At 47.4% G+C, this 24,640-nt stretch overlaps 1 protein-coding gene across 1 annotated transcript; it reads right to left on the bottom strand.

Annotated features, from left to right (window-relative positions):
* Positions 1 to 5,007: 5,007 nt before the first annotated feature.
* Positions 5,008 to 10,347, bottom strand: LOC121271532 (ATP synthase subunit f, mitochondrial-like). Its single transcript, XM_041177513.1, has 4 exons — positions 10,257 to 10,347; positions 7,598 to 7,705; positions 6,352 to 6,468; positions 5,008 to 5,146 (listed from the first exon to the last, which is right to left on the bottom strand). The coding sequence occupies exons 1-4, from the start codon at positions 10,321 to 10,323 to the stop codon at positions 5,118 to 5,120; spliced, it is 321 nt and encodes a 106-aa protein (XP_041033447.1). The 5' UTR covers positions 10,324 to 10,347; the 3' UTR covers positions 5,008 to 5,117.
* Between the last annotated feature and the right edge of the window lie 14,293 nt (positions 10,348 to 24,640).

The raw sequence follows: 24,640 nt of genomic DNA, 5'->3' as shown, positions 1-24,640 counted from the left end.
CCCTACACATTCTATACTCCTCTAGGGTTTCCACTGTTTTGAGCCCTTGGTATCTGCCATAAGCCTCCCTTTTAATCTTTATCCAATCCTGAATAATCCTCGACATCCAGGGTTCTCTGGATTTGTTGGTCCCACCCTTTTGTCTTTACTGGAATATGTTGGCCCTGTACTCTCCCTATTTCCTTCTTGAATGAGTCCCAGTGCTCTGACCCAGATTTACCTAAAAGTAGCTGCTCCCAGTCCTCCCTGGCCAAATCATATCTGATATTACATAGAAACATAAAAACAAGCAGCAGGAATAGGCCATTCAGCCCTTCAAGCCTGCTCCACCATTCATTATGATCATGGCTGATCATCCAACTCAATAGCCTGCTCCTGCTTTCTCCCCATACCCTTTAATCCCTTTCACCCCAAGAGCTATATCTAACTCCTTCTTCTTGGTCTCAACTACTTTCTGCGGTAGTGAATTCCACAGGCTCACCACTCTCTGGGTGAAGAAATTTCTCTTCATCTCACTCCTACATAGTCTACCCCATATCCTCTGACTATGACCCCTGGTTCTGGACTCCTCCACCATCGGGAACATCCTTCCTGCATCAACTCTGTCTAGTCCTGTTGGAATTTTATAGGTTTCTATGAGATCCCCCCTCATTCTTCTGAACTCCAGCAAATATAATCCTAATGGACTCAATCTCTCCTCATATGTCAGTCCCGCCATCCCAGGGATCAGTCTGGTAAACCTTCGCTGCACTCCCTCTATGGCAAGTACATCTTTCCTCAGATAAGGAGACCAAAACTGCACACAATATTCCAGGTGTGGTCTCACCAAGGCCCTGTACAATTGCAGCAAGACATCCCTGTTCCTGTACTCAAATCCTCTGGCTATGAAGGCCAACATACCTTTTGCCTTCTTTACCCCATGCTGTACCTAGTAAAATCGGCCTTCCCCCAATTTAGAACTCTGATTTCTGGCCTATCCTTGTCCTTTTCCATAACAACCTTGAATCTAATAGAGATATGATCACAATCTGCAAATTACTCCCCCACTCCTCTACCACTTGCCCAACTTCATTGCCTAAAATTAAGTCCAGGACCTCCCGCTCTCTTGTAGGAATTTCTACATATTGGCTTAAAAAGCTCTCCTAGATGCATTTTAAGAATTCCGCTCTCTCTAAACCTATCGCACTATGACTAACCCAGTTAATGTTGGAGAAGTTGAAATCCCCGACTATTACTACCCTATTATTTTTACACTTCTTTGAAATTTGCCTACATAACTGCTCTTCTATTTCTCTCTTACTGTTTGGGGGCCTATAGCACGCTCCCCGCAATGTGATTGTTCCTTTTTTGTTTTTCAGATCTACCCATATGGCTTCATTTGAGGAGCCTTCTAAGATGTCATCCCTTCCTATTGCTGTAATTTATTCCTTGAATATTGCAATACCCCCTCCTCTTTTACCTCCTCCCCTATCTTGCCTGAAGACCATATGTCCTGGAATATTGAGCTGCCAATCCTGCCCCTCTCTCAACCCTGTCTCTGTGACAGCAATGACATCATACTTGCATGTGTTAATTTGTGCCCTCAACTCATCTGCCTTATTTGTCAGACTCCTTGCATTAAAATAAATACTATCCAACCTTGCCAAGCTCCCTTGTGCCTTAACTGGCCTATAATTTCTATGCCTTCCAGACTCACTTGCTCTGTCTTCTAATTTTGGCTGTGCATCTCCCCCTGTTGAACCTTCTCTCAGGATCCCACCCCCCCTGCCAAGTTAGTTTAAACCCTCCCCGGCAGCACTAGCAAACTTCCCCACAAGGATGTTGGTCCCATTCTGGTTCAGGTGCAACCCGTCTGCCTTGTACAGGCCCTAATGTCTGAGAAATCTAAAGCCCTCCCTCCTGCACCATCTCTCCAAACACGCATTCATCTGGACTAACCTCCTATTTCTATAATCACTAATGTGTGGCACTGGAAGTAATCCAAAGATTACTACCTTTGAGGTCCTGTTTTTTAATCTGTTTCCTAGCTCCCTAAACTCTGCTTGCAGGACCTCATCCCTCTTTCTACCTATGTCGTTGATACCAATATGTACCACGATCTCTGTCTGTTTGCCCTCCCCCTCTGGAACGCCCTACAGCCGTTCAGTGACATCCTTGACCCTGGCACCAGGGAGGCAATTAACCATCCTGGAGTCATGTCTACGTCCGCAGAAACGCCTGTCTGCTCCCCTTACTATCGAGTCTCCCACCACTATTGCTCTTCCCCTCTTTTTCCTCCCCCACCCCCCACCCCACCCCGTGCAGCTGAGCCACTCACAGTGCCATGAGCGTGGCTGCACTCCCCAGGGGAACGATCACTCTCAACGTTTTCCAACACAGAAAAACTGTTCTCAAGCGAGATTCACCCTGAGGATTTCATGACTACCTGCCTGACACCTTTCTTCTGACTGATGGTCACCTATTCCCTCTGTCTGCACTTCCGTAAGCTGTGGGGTGACCACGTCTAAAAACGTGCTACCCACGAAACTCTCAGCCTCGCGGATGTGCCTCAGTTCCTCAAGCTGCCGCTCAAGCTCTGAAACTTGGAGCTCAGGTAGCTGCAGCTGGTGGCACTTCCTGCACATGTGTTCAGTCAGAACACAAGGAGCGCCTAGGACTTCCCACATGTTGCAGGCGGTACATAACACGGGACTGAGCTGCCCTGCCATGCTTCTAGTTGAAAAACAAAACCCTTACTTTAAGTTAAATACAGTAAAGTTAATTTATGCACTTTAAAAATTAGACCCTTTACCTTTCCTTAGCTTAATCTATTTTAAACTGGAGAAAAACACTTACCCACTACTCACCAATCAGCTCCCACCTTTGGGCTGATGTCACTTTTTGAAGATTCCCCCCACTTGCGCTGGTTCTGATCTCTCCACTGCTCCTACGTTGCTGTCTTGTGATGTCAGTCTTGTTATTTTCAACAAGAACTGACAGTAGGACACTCTTCCCAGTGCATTCCTTGAACAGATGTGTGTGTGTGTTTGCCTCTAATACCTCTGGAACAGTCTCATTTACCTGGTACAAAGAGATCCTTGTTCTTCCCTTCACCTTTCAAAGAATAAAAAGCTATCACATTCTGGCATCACATTCCTGACTGTGGCCTGTAGATGGACAAGCTTTGGGAGTCAGGAGGTGAGTTACTCACCACAGGATTCCCAGCCTCTGACCTGCTCTTGTAGCCATAGTCTTTGTATGGCTAGCCCAATTCAGTTTCTGGTCGATGGCAACCCTCAGGATGTTGATAGTGGCAGATTCAGTGATAGTAATGCCATTGAATGGCAAGGGGAGATGGTTGGATCACTTGTTAGGGATGGTCATTGCCTGGCACTGTGGGCACAAATGTTACTTTCCACTTATCAGGTTGAACTTTAATGTTGTCCAGGTCTTGCTGTATGCAGGCATGACCTATTTCATTATGAGTTGTAAATGGTGCTGAATGTTATGAAATCATCAGTGAACATCCTCACTTCTGACCTTATGATGGACAAAAGGTCAATGAAGCAGCTGAAGATGGTTGGGCCTAGGATAATGCCCTGAGGAACTCCTGCAGCGATTGTCCTGGGGGCTGAGATGATTGATCACCAATAACCACAAACTCTTCCTCTGTACTAGGAATGACTCTAACCAGTGGAGAATTTTCCCTGATTCCCAGTGACTTCAAATTTACTAGGGCTCCTTAATGCCACACTCAGTGGAACAGTCTTGCTGTCAGGGACAGTCACTCTCACCTCTGGAATTCTTTGGTCACTCTGAGAAGGGGGTAGGTCAGCCTAGCTAAAGATGGTTAGCTATAGGCCCAGGCAGACAGCAATCAAGGAGACCATCAGCTCTGGTTACCTGCCTCTCTATTGTGGCTATGTCCCTGTTGAGGGACCATGCAGAGCCCATTGGTGCAAATGAGGCATCCACAACCAGTGGGCACTGGCCAGACTGGAGTTTGTGTAGCCAACACAAACATCAATATGATTTTTTTTGTTTCATTATTAATTTGGACTTTAATGGTTGGTAAGGGAGATGAGAGCGAAAAGCAGAGACCCTGTCCTTGTGAATGTTTCTTATTCCAATGGTAATAACACCCCCAACACCATATGCCTGTTAAATGGATCCAAGGCAGACGCTGCAGTACAAAACAACACAGATCTTTTCCTTGACAGTAGGTTTATTCACAGGATGCAGCTTTGCACATTTCTGCCATCGACCAGTGTTCCAACTGAGTCTCTTTATTCTCGAGTATACCAATAAAACAAACTAACTAATTGACAAATTGAAAACCCCTGAAAGGGGCACTAACCAGAAACAAAAAAAAAAAATCAACACACTTATTAAAAATTAAATTAAAATAACATTTTTGGAGGGGGGGGGGGGGTGGCTGATGATGCACTGAAGCCCCTGTGGCACCTACTGGTCACAAAGGGCCTCAAGCATTCCAGTCCTCAATCAAACAACACCCATCACCTGTGTATCTTAAGATAATCATCCAACCATTAACATGCCCTCTCCACTTGGATCCAAGCACCAATTTGATAACCAAAGTTGCCCAAGTATAGTTTGCTAGGCATAACTGGGGGAAATGAGGGCTTTCTCTCTGCAAGTTAATTAGCTGCAGGATGCAAATTCAGTGAGCTCCTGAGTTAGTCACAAACTCATTTGGAATATTTCAGCTTCAGACTTCCCAATGGACAAGAATCCCGCTAAAACTTGAGTGATCACGAGAGCGGTTTTTCTACAAGCTATTATGGAGGCTGGGATAAGAGGACTGAAGAAGAGGGAGGGCATCTTTATTATGTTGTCAGGGTGAAACAAGAGCATTATCATGGCATTAACTGGGGGATAAACAGCAGTCTGAGCCTGTTGGGCTGAATGGTCAGTTTCTGTGCTGTAAATACTGTGTCCAGTTCATACTCTACCTAAACATGGGACTATTCAGTCCCACCACTGAGAAGCCAAAAAATAAACACACAATGAGATTGACACTGGTCCTAAATTTATTTTCCATGATTCTAACTCAAACACTCGTTTCATTAAAATTCCATAAATACAGCGAGCGGAACGATCTGGAATTCAGCAGCAGTTCAGTGATATTTTCTCCAACGCTCATGCTCTGAGGGGAAGTGGGGGGGGAAAAGAAAATGATAAATAGGTCAAAAGGAAAGTTGATAACAATTGATCACAGAAAGCTGCTGACTTATATGAATTGTGCAGCAGTACCACATCTTACAGAATCATTTCTATAGCACCTTTCATGACCTTAGTACATCCCAAAATGCTTTTTAGTCAGTGAAGTACTTTTTGTTTGAAGCATAATGACGACTGCAGAGAAACATCAGCAAATTTGAACTCAGCAAGCTCCTATCACTGGCAGTGATAATGACCAGATCATGTTTTTAATTATGGTGATTGGAGGGATAAATATTGACACACACACTGGGGAGAACTCCCCTGCTCTTTTGAAATAGTGCCATGGGATCCTTTACATCCACCCGTGGGACTTTGATTTAACCCCTCAGCCAAAAGGCGGCACCTCTGACAGTGCAGCACTCTCTCAGTACTGCTCTGGGAGTATCGGTCTGGACTGTGTACTCAAGCTTCTGGAGTGGGACTTGAACACGTGACCCAACCAGCTCAAGAGTTCCTTCGCACATACTGTGCGACTGCCTCAAGTTTAACAAAGGCTCCTGCATGATGCCGTTCACACTTCATTCTGCACAGCTCCTAGGATGCCTTACACTGGCTGCCCGTGTAAATGGGGTTAATTCGGAGTAATTAGGGGTCCTTCGCAAAGTGGATTTCAGAGCAACGGCCACCATTGTGACTTCTGTAAGGCTTATAACATTCACCCCACCCAAAGTTGGGGGAGCTGCACATAACATGGATATGAAAATGAGTGTGATCAATTTCAAAGGGATGTTGGCAAGGCAAACATTATCCAGCTCTAACTACCAAAGGTGGTGGTAGTGGACCTTCAGTTATCCCAGCAATCCAGATGATTGGTACTGTGGGCACCACTGGCAAGGCCCGCATTCAATTGCCGATTCCTCGGTTGCCGTTGAGAAGGTGGTGATGAGCCATATTTTTGAACCACTGCAGGCAATGCGGTGAAGGTGCTCCCATGGTGTTACCTGGCAGAGAGCCCAAAATATTTCTCAGGTAACGACTGTGAAGGAAAGAAATTTTTGGGATGTGGGTGACTCTGGCAAGGCTGGCATTAATTGCCCATCCCCTAGTTGCCCTGATAGCTTGAACGGCTCGCTAAGTGGTTAAGAGTCTGAAGTTACACTGCATTCACTACCGGAAGCCTCCACTTACTTAGGTGATCGTACTCCCAGATGTAACTGATGACAACGTAACCAGCCAGCATCATGGCAACACCACCAATCCCACCTCGCTTTACGTTGATGTACTTGGTGTAATACCGGTTATGGCCTAGAGAGGGGGATAAAGATAGCATGGGCACAAGTTAAAACAGTCATGACTAACTCATCCACATGGGGGCATGACTTTGCACAGTTCTAAAACCAGTAAAAATTCCAGGGTTGTCACTCGCTGTTTAATTGTATTACAAAGTCTGTGTAAAAAAAAAACTGCACCAAGCAACTAAACTACTGTACAATTAGCTCCTCACGCTTTTGCCATCTTTCTCCCAAGGGCTCCTCACATTCCGGTGGTAACTGGCCCATTCTCCCCTCCAGATAGTAGGCAAGTGTCTGTCCGACCCTGAGGGGCATCAGGAATGAACCAGGGCCACAAGGGCGCTCCCACTCAGGGGTCAAATGGATAACATTAAAGGGCAGGAATATTTGCTGTTTTCTCCGTTTAGTTTCCCCAGACCTTTTCTTCCCCCTTAAACCAGGATAGTGACACTACCTACCACCCTCCAGCTGCCCTCCGCAAAGATCATGTGATGCACGAGCACACACAAACAGGCAGGCAGGCAGGCGCGCGAGCGCACAAAAACGGGCAGACAGGCGCGCGAGCGCACACAAACGGGCAGACAGGCGCGCGAGCGCACACAAACGGGCAGACAGGCGCGCGAGCGCACACAAACGGGCAGACAGGCGCGCGAGCGCACACAAACGGGCAGACAGGCGCGCGAGCGCACACAAACGGGCAGACAGGCGCGCGAGCGCACACAAACGGGCAGACAGGCGCGCGCGAGAGCACACAAACAGGCAGACAGGCGTGTGAGCGCACACAAACGGGCAGACAGGCGCGCGAGCGCACACAAACAGGCAGACAGGCGCGCGAGTGCACACAAACAGGCAGACAGGCGCGCGAGAGCGCACAAACACATACGTGCATACAGACACACGTATTCACTGAAGAACCATTCTGTTGCTGCCTTCAACAAGCTCCAAGCTGAACGAGCCAAAATGAGGTACTCCGACACCCTCACATCAATTCAACCACAAGCCCTTATGGCAAACAATGCATTGTTCAGGGGAAAAGTTAACAAACTCATAGCCTGATTAAAAGGAAGCAACAAATTGTTCCTGTTTTCCCGATGGAATTCGCTGCGGAGTTATTTGCAGATGGGGTGGGACCGCACTCTCACCTCGACGCAAAGCCCCTAGGATGCCGTTGGGAGTGAAGTCTCGCGCAGTGATCCATCGGGACAGCTCCCCCAATTTCACGTCCATCAACCGCTTCTCCGCAACTGGAACTGCCAGTACAGAAAGAAACAAGAGGTCAACACTTGGCCGGGGAGGAGAGGTGGGAGACTGTAAATCACCAAAAAATAATTGAAGTTACAACTTTCTTCTCGGTCATTCATTCACGGGAATGACGGTAGCCGTCATGGGCAAGGCTAGCGTTGGCTGGCCATCTCTCGTTACCCTCGAGGTGGTGGTGGTCCGTCGCCTTCTTAAACCATCGCAGCCTGCGCAGTGGAGCAAGCGCAGTTGGCTGGCATTCTTGCCCCAAAAATCAAAAAGATTTCTGGGTGCAAGCTCCACTCCAGAGACTTAAAAGATAACCCAGGCTGACATACTTGTTGAAATGTAACTCCATCCAAAAACCACACACAAACCATCAGCCCCAACCCCCTTCTATAACCAATCCTAAAATTCTGTCCCACCCCAGAGCCATCTTAACCCACCCACCTAACATCTCCTGAACAATTAATCTCATCAGCTTTCTTCCTACACAAGAAAACACATTAACCCTCTCAATACTAATGCCTGAAGCAAATATTTTGAATGCCCAATTATAACTGGGGTCCTTTTCATTTGAACTTTACCATCAGGCCAACGTTATATACATTACCCCCACAATCATTCCAGGACCCACAAATCAGATTAATCCCTTTTCCATGTTGGTGTTCACACTGTGTTCTAGATCCCTTATCAATGCATCTGCCCTTCTTTAAAAAAGTATGAATGTTGTTTCTTATGTCTGGTTAAGATTCTGCCTACATTCGGATCCCCAAGAGAGCAGCAGCTCATACCTTCCTCAGATAAGTTAGACTACACCCTGGCTCACCATCGATGGGACAAGCTCAGTCCCTCACTCTCCCTCTGGGATAGACTGTATCCTGACTCCGAACCCCAATAGATTTGCTCACAACTCCTTCTGGGTTCAACTCTTCCCCAGATTCACTTTGAACCCCAAAGTACCAGCTCTCAGCCCCTCTCTCCGCAGTTCAGAACCCTCTGGCTCACTCTGAACCCTAACAGACCAATTCCCCTTCTCTCTGGAAGAATGCTTCACTAGCTCACTCTATACCAGAGTCCCAGCCCCTCTCTCTGGGAGACACCATCCTCCTCCCACAGCTGACTCTGCCCCTGCCTCAGCTTCAAGCACCTCCTCCTCCTCCCAATTCAGTCTGCCCCAGCCCCTCTCTCTATGGCTTATTCCTCCACCACCAACCACCCCCCCACCCCCCAGTTCACTCTCTCTGGCCCATTTCCCCCCCCCCCAGTTCACTCTCTCTGGCCCATTCCCCCCCCCAGTTCACTCTCTCTGGCCCATCCCCCCAGTTCACTCTCTCTGGCCCATTCCCCCCACCCCCAGTTCACTCTCTCTGGCCCATTCCCCATTCCCCCCCCCCCCAGTTCACTCTCTCTGGCCCATTCCACCCCCCCCCCCCCCCCAGTTCACTCTCTCTGGCCCATTCCCCATTCCCCCCCCACCCCAAGTTCACTCTCTCTGGCCCATTCCCCCCCCCCCCCCAGTTCACTCTCTCTGGCCCATTCCCCATTCCCCCCCCCACCCCAAGTTCACTCTCTCTGGCCCATTCCCCATTCCCCCCCCCACCCCAAGTTCACTCTCTCTGGCCCATTCCCCCCCCCCCACCCCAAGTTCACTCTCTCTGGCCCATTCCCCCCCCCCACCCCAAGTTCACTCTCTCTGGCCCATTCCCCCCCCCCCACCCCAAGTTCACTCTCTCTGGCCCATTCCCCCCCCCCCCCCACCCCCAGTTCACTCTCTCTGGCCCATTCCCCCCCCCCCCCCCAGTTCACTCTCTCTGGCCCATTCCCCCCCCCCCACCCCAAGTTCACTCTCTCTGGCCCATTCCCCCCCCCCCCCCCCAGTTCACTCTCTCTGGCCCATTCCCCCCCCCCCCAGTTCACTCTCTCTGGCCCATTCCCCCCCCCCCCCACCCCCAGTTCACTCTCTCTGGCCCATTTCCCCCCCCCCCAGTTCACTCTCTCTGGCCCATTCCCTCCCCCCCCCCAGTTCACTGTCTCTGGCCCATTCCCCCCCCCCCCCCCCAGTTCACTCTCTCTGGTCCATCCCCCCAGTTCACTCTCTCTGACCCATCCCCCCCCCCAGTTCACTCTCTCTGGCCCATTCCCCCCCCCCCCCCCAGTTCACTCTCTCTGACCCATCCCCCCCCCCAGTTCACTCTCTCTGGCCCATTCCCCCCCCCCCCCCCCAGTTCACTCTCTCTGACCCATCCCCCCCCACCCCCAGTTCACTCTCTCTGGCCCATTCCCCCCCCCCCCAGTCTCTCTCTCACTAGCCCCAGGATGAGCTCCGGCCCGCTCAGGGTGACCTTGCCCAGAGTCTCCCTCCCTGCCAGCCTGGGCCCGTCCCCCAGTGTCTGTCCCGGAGTCCCGGCTCCCGGATACATTGTCTCGGCTCCATTCCCTCTGGATACACTGTATCTCCCTCTGGATACACTGTATCTCCCTCTGGATACACTGTATCTCCCTCTGGATACACTGTATCGGGTCAAGTTTGGAGAGTCTCCGCTGGATTCCCCTCCTCACCCGGCTTGTCCGCCATCTTCAACAGCGCCTGCGTCACCTGACTGACAGCCCAGTCCTCCAATCGCATTCGAGCCTTTAGGGAGGCGGGCGGTTGGCCTGACCAATCAGCAGCGAGCTACCCAGTGCTTCCGGCCGAGTCTCTTTCCTCAGTCTAATTCCGTCCCCATGGGTGGGGGCTTTATTTTTGTTTTTTTATTTGACTTTTGTAACATCGCCATGATTTCAGAAATATTCTCAGTGAAAGCAGCTCAGATTGGTAGAGCACCTTTTAAAATAGGAAAAGACTTGCATTTCTGTAGCGCCTTTCACAACCTCCCTGTACAGCCAGTAAAGTAGCTTTTCAAGTGTAGTCACTGCTGTTGTCACGTTGGAAATGCAGCAAGTTTACCCACAGCGAGACCCCAGAAACAGCAATGTGATGACCAGATAAGCTGTTTGGGTGATGTTGGTTGAGGGATAAATATTGGCCCAAGATGCCTACCTACTCTTCTTCAAAAGGGCAGCTGCGAGGTCTTTTGCAGCCGCCTGAGATCATAGGGAACCCTGGAAGTCACACCCGTGTTGACATATGGAAGCGAGCTCAAAACAGAAAATGCTGGAAAAGCTCAACCGGTCTGGCAGCACCCATGGCTGGAGAAACAGAGCCAACGTTTCGAGTCCGTGTGACTCTTCTTCAGAGCTGAAGAGAAGTGGAAATGTGATGGATTTTGTACTTGTTTAAAAGGTCAACGTTGGGTGGGAGCTCAGGAGAAATTTGACAAAGATGTCGTGGACACAAGACAAAGGGAGTGTTAGTGGTAGCGTTAAAGGCTAAAGAAGGTGCTGATTGAAAGTTCAGGAAGAGACAGTTGGAATATCTTGGGTGGGTGATCAGAAATCTTGGTGTAGAAAGCCTGATGCTAATGGGAACGATCGATGGTGGAAGGGATCGAGGTAGACAAAGAATGATCTTTCTAACGACCCTCGCAAACTGGACGAATGTGCCACCCACGAAGACGATCCACACCGTCAGGGCAAGATTAACATGGAGCTCCTTGATCACCATCGCCCTCTTGCGGCATGGTAGCCGAAAAGAGAGAGGAGGCAGGAGGTGGTGCCTTGGATTAACATCTCATTCAAAAGACGGCACTGCTAACAGTGCAGCACTCTCTCAGTACGGCACAGAGTGTCTGTGGGCTGAAATTAGCGCTGCCCTCCTGAACCATTTGAGCATAAAATGACACGCGATATTTCAGTCAGCGGGTGCCCGCCCGCAGACATTTAACAGGCTTGATAAGACCGTTCAGGTAATAATAGGCTGAAATTTCTCGCTGTCCGTTCCAACCTTATGGTTGGCGGGCAGGCAAAAAGGCCAAGCGGCCTTTGGATATTTTAGGAAACCTCATCCACGGGCGGGATGAGATTTCCAACGGCAAATAAAAATAAAATAGACATTTTTTTGGATTTCATCCGTAATATGTCCCTGCCCGTGTGACAGAATCACACGAGGGGACATGTTTTTAACATAGCTAACTTTTTTACTTTTCATTTTTTAAACCTTCACAGAGCTGCCTCTGGGAGCTTTCACTGCGTGAACTCCCGCCCTCGCCTCCCCCTCCCGCCCGCCCCTTCACCACCCCGGCAGCTCTGAGCGCCACCGCCGTGCTTCACGCTGGCCAGCCGTTGATTGCCGCAGTAGCAGCAACAACAGCTTCACGGCCGCTCCCGGGCCCTTACCCGACAAGGTAAAAATCCTGGCCTGTAGAACTTTGTGCTCAAGTTTCTGGAGCAGGACTTGAACCCACAACCTCCTGACTCAAAAGCTGAGAGCGCTGACAACGTACAAAACAAGATACACAACAGTTATAGTTGGCAAAGGCTGTTCAGCCCAACTTCATTTCTCCAAATACAACCGCTTGATTGTCCTTTTAAGACACAAGTTTCAAGTCTAAGAGAGGTCAACGTGCCACTTTAAATATTATGGCTCCAACTTTTTGACTAATTCTTTTTCATCTTTATTCCTTCTTGGCATCAATGGCAAGGTCAGCATTTGTTGCCCACCCCTAACTGCCCTTGAACTGGGTGGCTTGCTCGGCCATTTCAGAGGGCAGTTAAGAGTCACCCACATTGCTGTGGGTCTGGAGCCACATGTAGGCCAGACCAAGTAAGGATGGCAGATTTCCTTCCCTAAAGGACATTAGTGAACCCGGATGGGTTTTTACAACAATCAGTTATGGTTTTGTGGTCATCATTGCTGAGACTAGCATTCAATTTATTTCTTGAATTTAAGTTCCACCAGCTGCCTTGGTGGGATTTGAACCCATGTCCCCTCATAACATTCGCCTGGTCCTTCGGATTACTCGTGACACTGCCGGTACACCACCATCTCCCCCAAATTGATTTCAGAGTTTGAGATTACTTGGAGTGGCTCTACATATTGCATCTCGAAATCGCACACATCCACGAGAGGTTAGAACGGTACAGAAATACTCTGCAGCATGCATTTTCCTCCTGACTCTGCACTGGATATCTATAAGAACAAAGGAGCTGGAGGAGGCCATTCAGCCCCTCGAGCTTGCTCTGCTGTTTAGCTAGATCTTGGCTGATCTTCTATGTACCTCAATGCCACATTACCGCACTACCCCCCCGTATCCTGCGATGTCATTGGTATCTAGAAATCGATCCATGAGTTGAATGACCCACAAACACAGGGGCCAGGACTTGGGCAGTGCTACCCAAACATCATCATCCCATCTGCTGAAGTCTCTTGTCGTGTGAGAAAGAGAGACCGCGGTAGCAGCAACAACAGCTTGCATTGATATAGCACCTTTAATGCAGCAAAATGTCACAAGGTGCTTCACAGGAGTGTAATCAGACAGAAATTGACACTGAGCTACAGGGAGGACATGAATGACCCATTGAAAGTTTGGGCAAAGACACAGGTTGTAAGGAGTGTGTTGATAAAGGAGGTGCAGAGATGAAAACGTTAAGGGAGAGAACTCCAGAGCTTAAGGCCTGATGTGCCAATCGTCGGTAAATGTATATAAACCCAGAAAATGCTGGGGAAAAAAAAAACACAGTATTTAATGCTTAACGTTTCACATTCGGACTGAAGACTGTGGACCTGGTGGGTATTTCCAGCAACTCCAACGAGCGAACAGTTGGTGGTGCCATCAGACTGGGAATGAAAACCAATGACTCTTCCAACCTGACAAAAACACTGAGAATGAAAGCAAAAGGCAGGGGGAGTGACTAAACTGGCTGAGGGTTCGGAGGTTGCGATACAGCCGTCCCAAGGCTATAGCTAAGGAGCAATGCCAATCCATTGTGAGCCAGAAACCGAGCCTGCAGCATCCCTAAACTTCAGCCCACCCAAAACTCTGCTTTCTGTAGCCTAACTCGAAACAAGTCTCTGTCACCCAGCCCCCTCCTTGAGTTGCCAACCCTCCAAGAATTGAAGATTAGTCTCCAGCACGACATTCAGGAGGAAAATCACAGGGCGGGGAGTGGCATTAAAAATAATTGTGTTATTCTCCTTGTTTTTTTTTGTACATTCATTAATTATAAAAATATTGGAGATGGGGCAAAAGCGGCTGTTTCACCAAGACTGATCCAATTGGATTTCAAAGAGTCTGTTCACTTTCTGATTGGCCGTGGGAGGCGGTGCAGCCAGAGGATGGACCAATGGCAGGAGTGTGCAAGCAGAATAGTTTGAGGTGAAAGGTCATGTGATGGCACTTCCCGGGATTTGCTCGACCAGAATTGACAATCCTAACCATCCCAGTTTCCCTGGCCACCTAAGCCTGGAATTCCCAAACTTATGCTTAAGCATTTTTTCACACAAAGGACAGTGGAAATGGCGAACTTTCTCTCACCTCCTGGCTCCCCAAAGCCTGTCCACCATCTACACAGCACAAGTCAGGAGTGTGATGGAACACTCCCCACTCTGCTGGATGAGTGCAGCTCCAACAAACGCTCAAGAGGCTTGACACCATCCAGGACAAAGCAGCCCGCTTGATTGGCACCCCATCCACAAACATTCACTCCCTCCGCCACAACAGGCAGTAACAGCATACCATCTACAAGATGGACTACCTTGGACTCCAGGGGTAGGACTTGGGTTATTAGACAGACTGTAAACATACTCTGGTATCTGCTGAACACTTGTTTATTACTACTATATCTAAACAGGTTACAGAGTAGTCATGTTGCTCCCAGGCATGATTCCAACCTCTCACAAGAGAATTTAACACATGACTGACTGATGTCAGTAGCATATCATCGCCTATGCCATTTATCAGTATATCCCATCTGCTAACCCTTTGTGCGTCCACCACCGATGCACACTGGCAGCAGTGTGTGTACCCATCTACAAGATGCACTGCAGGAACTCACCAAGGCTCCTTCGGCAGCACCTTCCAAACACATGATCTCTACCACCTAGCAGGACAAGGGCAGCAGGCGCATGGGAACACCACCACCCGCAAGTTCCCCTTCCAAACCACTCACCACCCTGACTTGGAAATATATCACCGTTCCTTCACTGTCGCTGGGTCAAAATCCTGGAACTCTCTCCCTAACAGCGCTGTGGGTGTACCTACACCACACGGACTGCTGCGGTTCAAGAAGGCAGCTCACCACCACCTTCTCAAGGGGCAATTAGGGATGGGCAATAAATGCTGGCCTAAAGCCAGCGACGCCCAAATCCCATGAATTAATAAAAAAAAAGTTTATGGACATTGAGGATCAATTGGAACTTTCTGTACTGATATGATAGATTTTTGTTGGGTCAGGATAAGAAGGAATAGTGAACAAAAACTGGTAAAGGGAGTTCAGATACAAATCAGCTATGATCTAATTCAATGGCAGAACTAGGCTCAAGGGGCTGAATGGCCTCCTCCTGTTCCTGTAAGAAGCATGAGGGGCATTGATCTAAATGTTAACTGTAATGTTCTTGGGAGGAGAGGGAAGTAAGAGTTAACATTTATGAACTTCAAAATAGACTGTCATACTTTTGGCAGTAACTTTAAAACTCTTTGGAGCGTATTACAGCTTGTAACAGAATCTCAGCCAGCAGCTATCCCTTGGTTAGATCTAATAGAGTTGGAAAGGAAATATGAAGACATTTCCTGATTGAAACGAAGATGCAAGGGGCATCCCAACCCATGCTCGCTTTTTTTATTTCCACTTCCACTGCCAACACAAATCGATAAGAAAATATCACGGGATAAGAAACGTGGTTCCTGCGCAGGTGCGCCTCAGGTCTCACCGACATTTTTTTCTTTATCTCAGCCTCTGTGTCGAAAATAAACCCAACAGCAGTGCTCGCACAAAAGGAGAAACTCAAAACGTTAGAACTCCTGCTCGCTGAACAGCAGAAAATAAACTTCCTCTTGTGCAGAAATGTGACAGAAAGCGCTTGTCCCTACATCAGCCAACTTCCTGTGGTTGCAAAAAGGAAACTTGCAGCTTTGGGTTAGTCCATGGCTCTTTTCTTATATTTAAAAAGCACTCATTGCAACACCTGTTAAGCGACCAGGCGCAAAGCTGACTGCCTCAGCATGAGTCTCTTCCTCATTGATGTCAAGCCTCACCAACAACAGCAACTTGCATTTATGTAGCACCTTTGACAAGGTAAAACTGTCCCGAAAGCTTCATGGGAGAAATTCCCAAACAAGAACCAAACCAAGCCCCATGTGGAGACATTGGGATAGGTGACCTAAAGCTTGGGCGGTGAGGTAGGTTTTAAGGAGTGAGCCAAAGGAGAGGAGAGACAGGCGGAGAGATATAGGGAGGGAATTCTGGAGCTTAGGGTCCAGGTGGTTGAAGGTGCATCCACCAGTGTTGGAGTGCGGGGGGGGGGGGGGACAATGAAAATCGGAACAGGCAAGAGACAGAATTAGGGAGCACAGAGATCCTAGAGAATTGTGGGGCTGGAGGTGGTTACAGAGACAGGGAGGGACAAGGAATCAGAAGTATTCAGATGTCGAGCGCCAAGCTGTTTTTCACCAGCGTGATAATGGAGCTGAGAGTGTTGATTTAGGAAGATTGTCTGCAGAAACTTGCATTCTGATGTGTTTCGATGAGGTGTATATTCATAGAAACATAGAAAATAGGAACAGGAGTAGGTCATTCAGCCCTTGAGCCTGCTGCACCATTCAATATGATCATGGCTGATCCTCTATCTCAACACCGTACTCCCACTCTCCCCTTGACGCATTTAGAGTCCAGAAATCTATTTCCTTCTTAGATATATTCGGTGACTTGGCCTCCACAGCCTCTGTGGCAGAGAATTCCACAGGGTCACCACCCTCTGAGTGAAGAAGTTTCTCCTCCTTTCAGTCCTAAATGGCCTACCCCATATCCCGAGACTGTGACCCCTTGTTCTTGATTCCCCCCTCCTCCCACAGCCAGAGGAAACATCATCCCTGTCAGAATTTTATATGTTTCAAGGAGATCCCCTCTCATTCTTCTAAACTCCAGTGAATACAGGCCTAGTTGGCCCAATCTCTCCCTATACGACAATCCTGCCATCCCAGGAATCAGTCTGATGAACCTTCCCTGCACTCCTTCTATGGCAAGTGTATCCTTTCTTAGGTAAGGAGACCAAACTGCACACAATACTCCAGGTGTGGTCTCACCAAGACTCTGTACAGCTGCAGTAAGACATCCTTGCTCCTGTACTCAAGTCCTCTCACAATGAAGGCCAACATACCATTTGTCTCCTTAACTGCTTGCTGCACCTGCATGCTTGCTTTCAGTGATTGGTGTACAAGGACACCTAGGTCCCTTTGTACATCAACGTTTCCCAATCTATCACCATTTAAATAATACTGTGTTGAATATGAGTATTGAAGGATACAGAGCAAAGGTGGGCAAATGAAGCTAATACAGATCAGCCAGGATCAAATTGATTGGGAAGCTGGTCTGAGAGGCTGAATGGCCTTCTCTTGTTCCTATGTTATGACATTCCTATGCATTAAACAAGTGTCAGAATAAAAAAATGAATTGAAGCCTCTATTATCAGGTGCAAACCCATGGGTCTCTTAACCAGGATTAAGAATTTTTTTTGGGAGAGAGGAGCAGCCTATTAATATTGGTGTTTGTAATGTCAAAGGGAGCAGAATTTCCGGGAGACATTATCAGGCAGAGTCCCAAAGAGAAATCGTCTGCCAGGCATGGGTCTAAATCAGAATGAAAAGGGAAGTTGCTTCAGAAAAGGGATGCCCTAAGTTTATGTTGAATGTTTGATGGGCACAGTGTAGAAGGAGCTTTACTCTGTATCTAACCCCGTGCTGTACCTGTCCTGGGAGTGTTTGATGGGGACAGTGTAGAGGGAGCTTTACTCTGTATCTAACCCTGTGCTGTACCTGTCCTGGGAGTGTTTGATGGGGACAGTGTAGAGGGGGCTTTACTCTGTATCTAACCCCGTGCTGTACATGTCCTGGGAGTGTTTGATGGGGACAGTGTAGAGGGAGCTTTACTCTGTATCTAACCCTGTGCTGTACCTGTCCTGAGAGTTTTGGATGGGACAGTATTGAGGAAACTACTCTATGTAACTGGAGGTGTATCTCATAACTTAAGGGTAGTGTAGTGAGAGGAGTCACTTTACAGAGATGATTCCAAGGTCAACCACTGTTTGTGAGGAGTGTATTCCAAGGAAGCTACTGTTGACACTGGCTGCTGCTTTCCCCCAGTGCTGAGACACTCCATTTGGGAGTGTGTTACTAGCAGGCAGTGAATTGCAGAAAGTTATATTGGAGCATAGCAAAAAAAAAGCTGATCATGTGCTTTGATCCTCACTTGAATTTATTACCCACATTTTAAAAAGTAGAGATTAGACCATTGAAGAGAAGGTTTTCAGTATGTGGAATCTCCTGACTTCTCTAACGTTTAGCCCTTTATCCTCACACTAAGCAATATGATACAGATTATTCAAAAGCGTTACACACCAAAAGTGGATTCGGGTTTGTTGTGCATGATTGTTTTCACTGGAAGGGGAAGGAGCTTCTTAAAGGGGAAGTCACACTGCACATGAGTTTTTTTAATAATCTGGCTGGCCAGCCCTATGTAAACGACCATCAAACCCCCCCCCCCAACCCCTGGGGCATCTGCTCTGCGCTGAAGTCGGACGGTCGGTTCCATCGTACTTAGACTGACATAGTGGAGCACTCGGGAATTCTGAGCTTCAGTGTGGTAGCTGGGACACGTTTAATTCCCCAGAAATGAATAATGCAAAAAACAAAGATGGAACTTCCTGATATCTCCCTTGAACAACCTGCGCCCTTGTCCTGGACTTCCCCTACTAGAAGAAACAGTTTCTCACTATCTCTCCTATCACTTCCCTCGATCATTTTTCAATTAGATCGCCCCGTTAATCGTCCATACTTAAGGGAGCACAAGCCCTGTCTACACAACCTGTCCTCATCATGTAATCTCATTAGCCCCAGTGTGGAAGTCTGGTGGATCTGCATTGTAACCCCCTCCAAGGCTGATATCATCTTGCTGAGGGTTATGGTAATTGGGGCTGATCTTTGCTAAGTTCATTTTCAACCAGTGAAGGAGAGAGAAAGAGAGAGCGAGAATTACAGTGTAAACATCCATTCTCTGACACTGCTCCACTTTGACAATTGCTTTCTCACTATTGAATGCTGAATTTTTCAGTGCTGAATGTGGGTGGCTAAATTGCATGACTGTTTTCTGCAAAGCTCTAATTCTGCACTGAAAGGTGATCACCTCAGTCACACCTTCTTGCAGAATTGACCTTCATACAAACCCCCCACCCCCAACACCCCCTCACCGCCCACCGCCCCCGGCTTCTGGGCTGGGGCAGCAGTGTCAGCAAAACCTCCCGGTTCCTTTGCCCACTGAATCTTAGCAAGTTATTCCACTATGGGGAGGGCATCAAGGCCTAATCCAGCCGTGTCTGCCTCCAATGAGTGTCCATGGGGCACTTTTCCTCATCCTGATCACTAGGTAGTGACCTGGAACTGATTGCCCTGACAGATTTATTTTGTCCTTGCTGGTGCGGCTGCTGTGAGGGAAACTGTAGCACCCATCTACGCACCTCCCCTCACCCCACACCTCACTGCCTTCTGTCTAAGACCAGATAATTGTGCGAAGAACCAAGGATTAAATTTGAGGCCCTTTCCTGACCTTTAACTAGCTCAGTACCTCATTATTTGGTTGTTTGTTTTCAAGCAAATTCTGTTTGATATTGTTATGGACTTGATTTTCCAGACAGGTTTCTCATTAAAATCACTGAACTTTATTTATAGGCTGCAGCAGCAGTTACATGCTTCCATCAATCTCCACAACTGGAAGAAGAAGGTTCCCCGCGCTTAGAGCTGATTCATTCGCACGGTCTCATGATACTATACAACGCAATAAGTCTTAAAGCTGCATTACTACATCCCTTAAAGCTACAATTACTGCAGATATCTTGCTTTAAAAGAAATGGAAATAAACGCTTGTTTTTGTGTAGAATGTTTTTCCAGTCGGATCAAACTATGGATTCAAAGGGCTGTGGACCTCAGTCCCAATCAGAATACGGGAATATAGGGATTATGTTACAGACTAGTAATCTGACTGGACTAATCTGATCTACAGATATGAGTTCAAATCCCATCACGGGATCTGGAGAGTTTAAATCCAATTAATTAAATCATTCTAGAATTTAGAAAATGGCTACCATCAGTAATGATGGTCACAAAATTACTGACTATTGGTGTAAAAACCCGTCTGGTTCACTAATGTCCTTGGAGAAGGAAACCTGCCATCCTCACCCAACCTGGTCTATATGTGACTCCAGTCCCATAGCAATCTGGTCAGCTCTTAAATGGCCTAGCAAGCCACTCAGTTCTATTCAAGAAGGTGGCTGTCAAGGACTAATTAGGGATTGGCAATAAATGCTGGTCTTGCCAGCGACAGCCACATCCCTTAAGGACACAATTCACTAAGTGTAAGGCCATTGAAAAATATTCAACTCAAAACCACTACTCCTCACTCCCACTTGAAACAGGAACCATGCAAGAATGACAATTACCAGTAGATTTATTGGAATTCCCCTTTTTATAGCACTTGGGATCATGTGGGCATTCACATGATCAGACTTCCTCTTCAGCACACTCATCTTACCAAACGTACTGTCATGGTGCACAGAGGAATGCTTGATAAACACTCAAGGGACATTTCCGCTTCCTTGGAATGGAGAGGAGCATTTGTCATGACCACAGAGAGTGGTTGAAGCTAATGGTGTAGATGCATTTAAGAAGAATCTAGACAAACAAATGAGGGAGAGAGGAATGGAGGTTTGAGTGAAGGACAAACACCAGCATGGACTGCTTGGGTGGGATGGCCTATTTCAGTAACATCTATCCTATATAACCCTACATAAGGGTTCTTGCTTCCAGTCAATATCTAGCAGCTTGGCTGTTTGCTGCCCCAACAGTTAAACAGCTAACCAATGTTCAGAAATAAAGTCGCCTGACACTCTCTGGAATCGTATCCCAGCATACAGCGCTGCCTTCAAGAAAACAGAGAAGGGAATTAGCAGGAACCCTATTACAATGAAGAAATGCAGATCAAATGATGGTATAGAAAGATAAGGGGGCCATTCAGTCCCTCAAGCCTGTTTCGCCATTTAGTTAAATCCGTGTGATCTGTATCACAACTCAAGAATCAGTCTCAATAACTGTTTTTCCAAGTAGCTGCCTAGCTTTGGAATTCCCTCAAATCTCTGTGATTGTCCATCTCTCCCTCTTCTTTTAAGACACTGCTTAAAACCTACCTCTTTGACCAAGCTGTGGTTATATGTTCTAATGTCTACTTATATGGTTCAGTGCCCAATTTATGATGTCGGATTTTGGCTGATGACACCTCTGTGAAGTGCATTGGGATGCTTCACTATGTTAAAGGTGCTATATAAAAGCAAGTTGTTGTTGAGGTGTTTTGCAGCTTGGGTGTTTTCTTTGAATGATGCGAGGTATTAAACTATGGCCCTGTTTGCCCTCCCGTTTGGACATAGAATATCCCATGACACTATTTCCAAGAGGAGCAGGGGAGTTGTCACTGGAGTCTTGGCTGATATTTTTGCAGAACTTGCTGAATGCAAATTGACTGTCACATTCCCTACATTAAAGTGACTACGCTGCATAATACTTCATTTTCCAAGCTTTGGGATAGCTGGAGTTTATCAAAGGCCCTATAGAAATGCAAGTCTTTCTTTCCTTTGATCTGTTCACGCATCGACGAAAAGATGGCACCTCTGACTGTGCAGCACTCCGGCACCAAGAGCTGAGATTCTTATGCTGAAGACCCCACAGAGTGGGATTTCAACCCACAACTTCCTGACTCAGACAACAACGGAGCCACAGCTGGCACAAAAAATGAGGGTGTCGCTGCAATAATTCAGCACAACAAAAAGGCTGCAGGAAATGAATAGTGCTCTATATTTGTCATTTGGCCAATGTGCAATGCTTGTCTGCAGCATTACAATGCAACACAGCCAAACAAAGCCAGCAAAATTTATACAGTGCACGCTGCTTGCATGAGGCTGAGTGTCAGGCAGCTTGGAACTTGGGTCCATGTGCCCACAAGATTGGCCTCCTTGAACATTGTACTTCTGATTTTCACGATTTTTTAAACATGATGGATAGTTAACAAAAATATGAACATATTTCATCTGTAGAGCACTTTAAACATAGTGAAAATGTCCCAAAGGGTTTCCCAGGAGCGTTATCAAACAGAATTTGACACTGGGTCATAAGGAGATATTAAGACAGATAACCAAAAGCTCAGTGAAAGTTTTCAGGCGCATCTTAAAGGGGAGAAAAAGATGGAGAGGCCTAGGAAGGGAACTGCGCGGTTAGGGCCCAGGTAGCTGAAGGCATGGCTGCCAATGGTGAAGTGATTTTTTAAAAATTCATTCATGGGATGTAGGCTTCGCTGGCTGGGCCAGCATTTATTGCCCATCCCTAATTGCCCTTGAGAAGGTGGTGGTGAGCTGCCTTCTTGAACCGCTGCAGTCCATGTGGTGTAGCTACACCCACAGTGCTGTTAGGAAGGGAATTCCAGGATTTTGACCCAGTAACAGTGAAGGAACGGTGATATAGTTCCAAGTCAGGATGGTGAGTGCCTTGGAGGGGAACTTCCAGGTAATGGTGTTCCTATCTGTCTGTTGTCCTTGTCCTTCTAGATGGTAGTGGTCGTGGGTTTGGAAGGTGCTGTCGAAGGAGCCTTAGTGAATTCATGCAGTGCATCTTGTAGATGGTACACACTGCTGCTACTATGTGTCAGTGGTGGAGGGAATGAATGTTTGTGGATGTGGTGCCAATCAAGTGGGCTGCTTTGTCCTGGACGGTGTCAAGCTTCTTGAGTTTTATGGGAGCTGCACTCATTCAGGCAAGTGGGGAGTATTCCATCACACTCCTGACTCATGCCTTGTAGATGGTGGACAGGCTTTGGAGAGTCAGGAGGTGAGTTACTCGTTGTAGGATTTCTACTGTGAGTATTGCTGCAGCCACTGTATTTATTTGGCTAGTCCAGTTCTGTTTCTGGTTAGAGGTAACTCCCAGGATGTTGATAGTGGGGGATTCAGTGATGGTAATATCTATGAACATCAAGGGGTGATGGTTGGAATCTCTCTTGTTGAAGATGATCATTGCTGGCACTTGTGTGGCGTGAATGTTAATTGTCACTTGTCAACCCAAGCCTGGATATCGTCCAGGTCTTGCTGCACTTGGACATGGACTGCTTCAGTATCTGAGGAGTCACAAATGATGCTGAACATTGTGCAATTATCAGTGAACATCCCCACTTCTGACCTTATAATGGAAGGAAGGTCATTGATGAAGCAACTGAAGATGGTTGGGTCGAGGACACTACCCTAAGGAACTCCTGTAGTGATGTCCTGGAGCTGAGATGACTGACCCCCAACAACCACAATCATCTTCCTTTATGCTAGGTATGACCCCAACCAACTGATTTCCCCCTGATTCCCATTGCCTCCAGTTTTGCTAGGGCTCCTTGATGCCACATTCTGTCAAATGCGGCCTTGATGTCAAGGGCAGTCACTCTCACCTCATCTGGGGAGTTCAGCTCTTTTGTCCATGTCCATGTGTTAACCAAGGCTGTAATGAGGTCAGGAGCTGGGTGTCCCTGGCGGAACCCAATCTGGGCACCAGTGAGCAGGTTATTGCTAAGCATTTGCCACTTGATAGCACTGTTGATGATCCCCTTCCATTACTTCAGTGATGATCAAGAGTAGACTGATAGGGCGGTAATTGGCCAGGTTGGATTTGTCCTTCTTTGTGAACAGGACATACCTGGGCAATTTTCCACATTGCCGGATAGATTAATATCAGGGATGTACAAGGGGCCAGAATTGATATTTCGGAGGGTTACAGGAGGAGCACCAAGTTTGGGATTGAGAATCATTTCCAAGGAAACATGGAAGAAACTCTTCTCTGCACCTGTCCCATGATTATTAAACTAATTGAACGCACTCCCAGATTCTTCTGATTATCACTGACTGCTGTCCTCATGACTTCCTGCGTCTCACGCAGTATTTTTATTAACTTCTTTTTGTGCTCCGGGTTGTCTCTGTTTGCTGATGTTTGATTAGCATGAACAATCAATTCCTCAGTCCTTTTGTCATTCTTCTTCCTCGTCAAGCTGTACAAACACAAGCAAAGGACATCCAATTTAATTAAGGGCTGAAAGGATTAAATTATAAAGACAGGTTGCGTAGACTAAGGGCGGAATTTCACAGCACCGTCGCGGTGGGGGGGGGGCGGGGCCATAAAATGCGGCGAGCCATTCAAAAATCTATTGACTTTGGCAGGACCGTAAAATGCGGCCGGTGTAAAATTCCGCCCTAGGTTTGTATTCCCTTGAACAGGCAAGATGAAAGGGTGATCTAATGTGGAGGTGATGAAAGGATTTGATAAGATAGAGAGGTTTCCTCAGATGACAGGGTCCAGAACTAGGGGACTGAACCTCAAAATTAGAGCCATGGCTGTGATGTGGAGAATGGCAGTGAGCGAGTTGCTCATCCAGAGAGCCAGCGCAGACACAATGAGCCGAATGGCTTCCTTCTGCTCTGTAACATTTCTGTGCTACTGAGTGTCTGTTACATCAGGAAGTATTTCTTCACATGGAGGGGAATGGAAGTCTGGAACTGTCTCCCCTAAAAGGCTGTTGATGCTGGATTTCAATTCAAAATTTCAAATAGTATTTTTTGTTCGGTTAAGGGTTACGAATCCAGGGCGGGTAGATGGAGTTCAGAATCAGATCAGCCACAATCTAACTGATCGGCAGAATAGCCTCGAGAGGGGTAAGTGACCTCCTCCTGTTCCCACGTTCCTGGTGACAGATTCTTTGGATAACCAAATCTATATGACTTG

The sequence above is a fragment of the Carcharodon carcharias genome, chromosome 31, assembly GCF_017639515.1.
Source record: "Carcharodon carcharias isolate sCarCar2 chromosome 31, sCarCar2.pri, whole genome shotgun sequence".
Lineage (NCBI taxonomy): Eukaryota > Metazoa > Chordata > Chondrichthyes > Lamniformes > Lamnidae > Carcharodon > Carcharodon carcharias.
The sequence above is the reverse complement of the archived record's forward strand: the minus strand, read 5'-3'. Positions and strand labels throughout refer to the sequence as shown.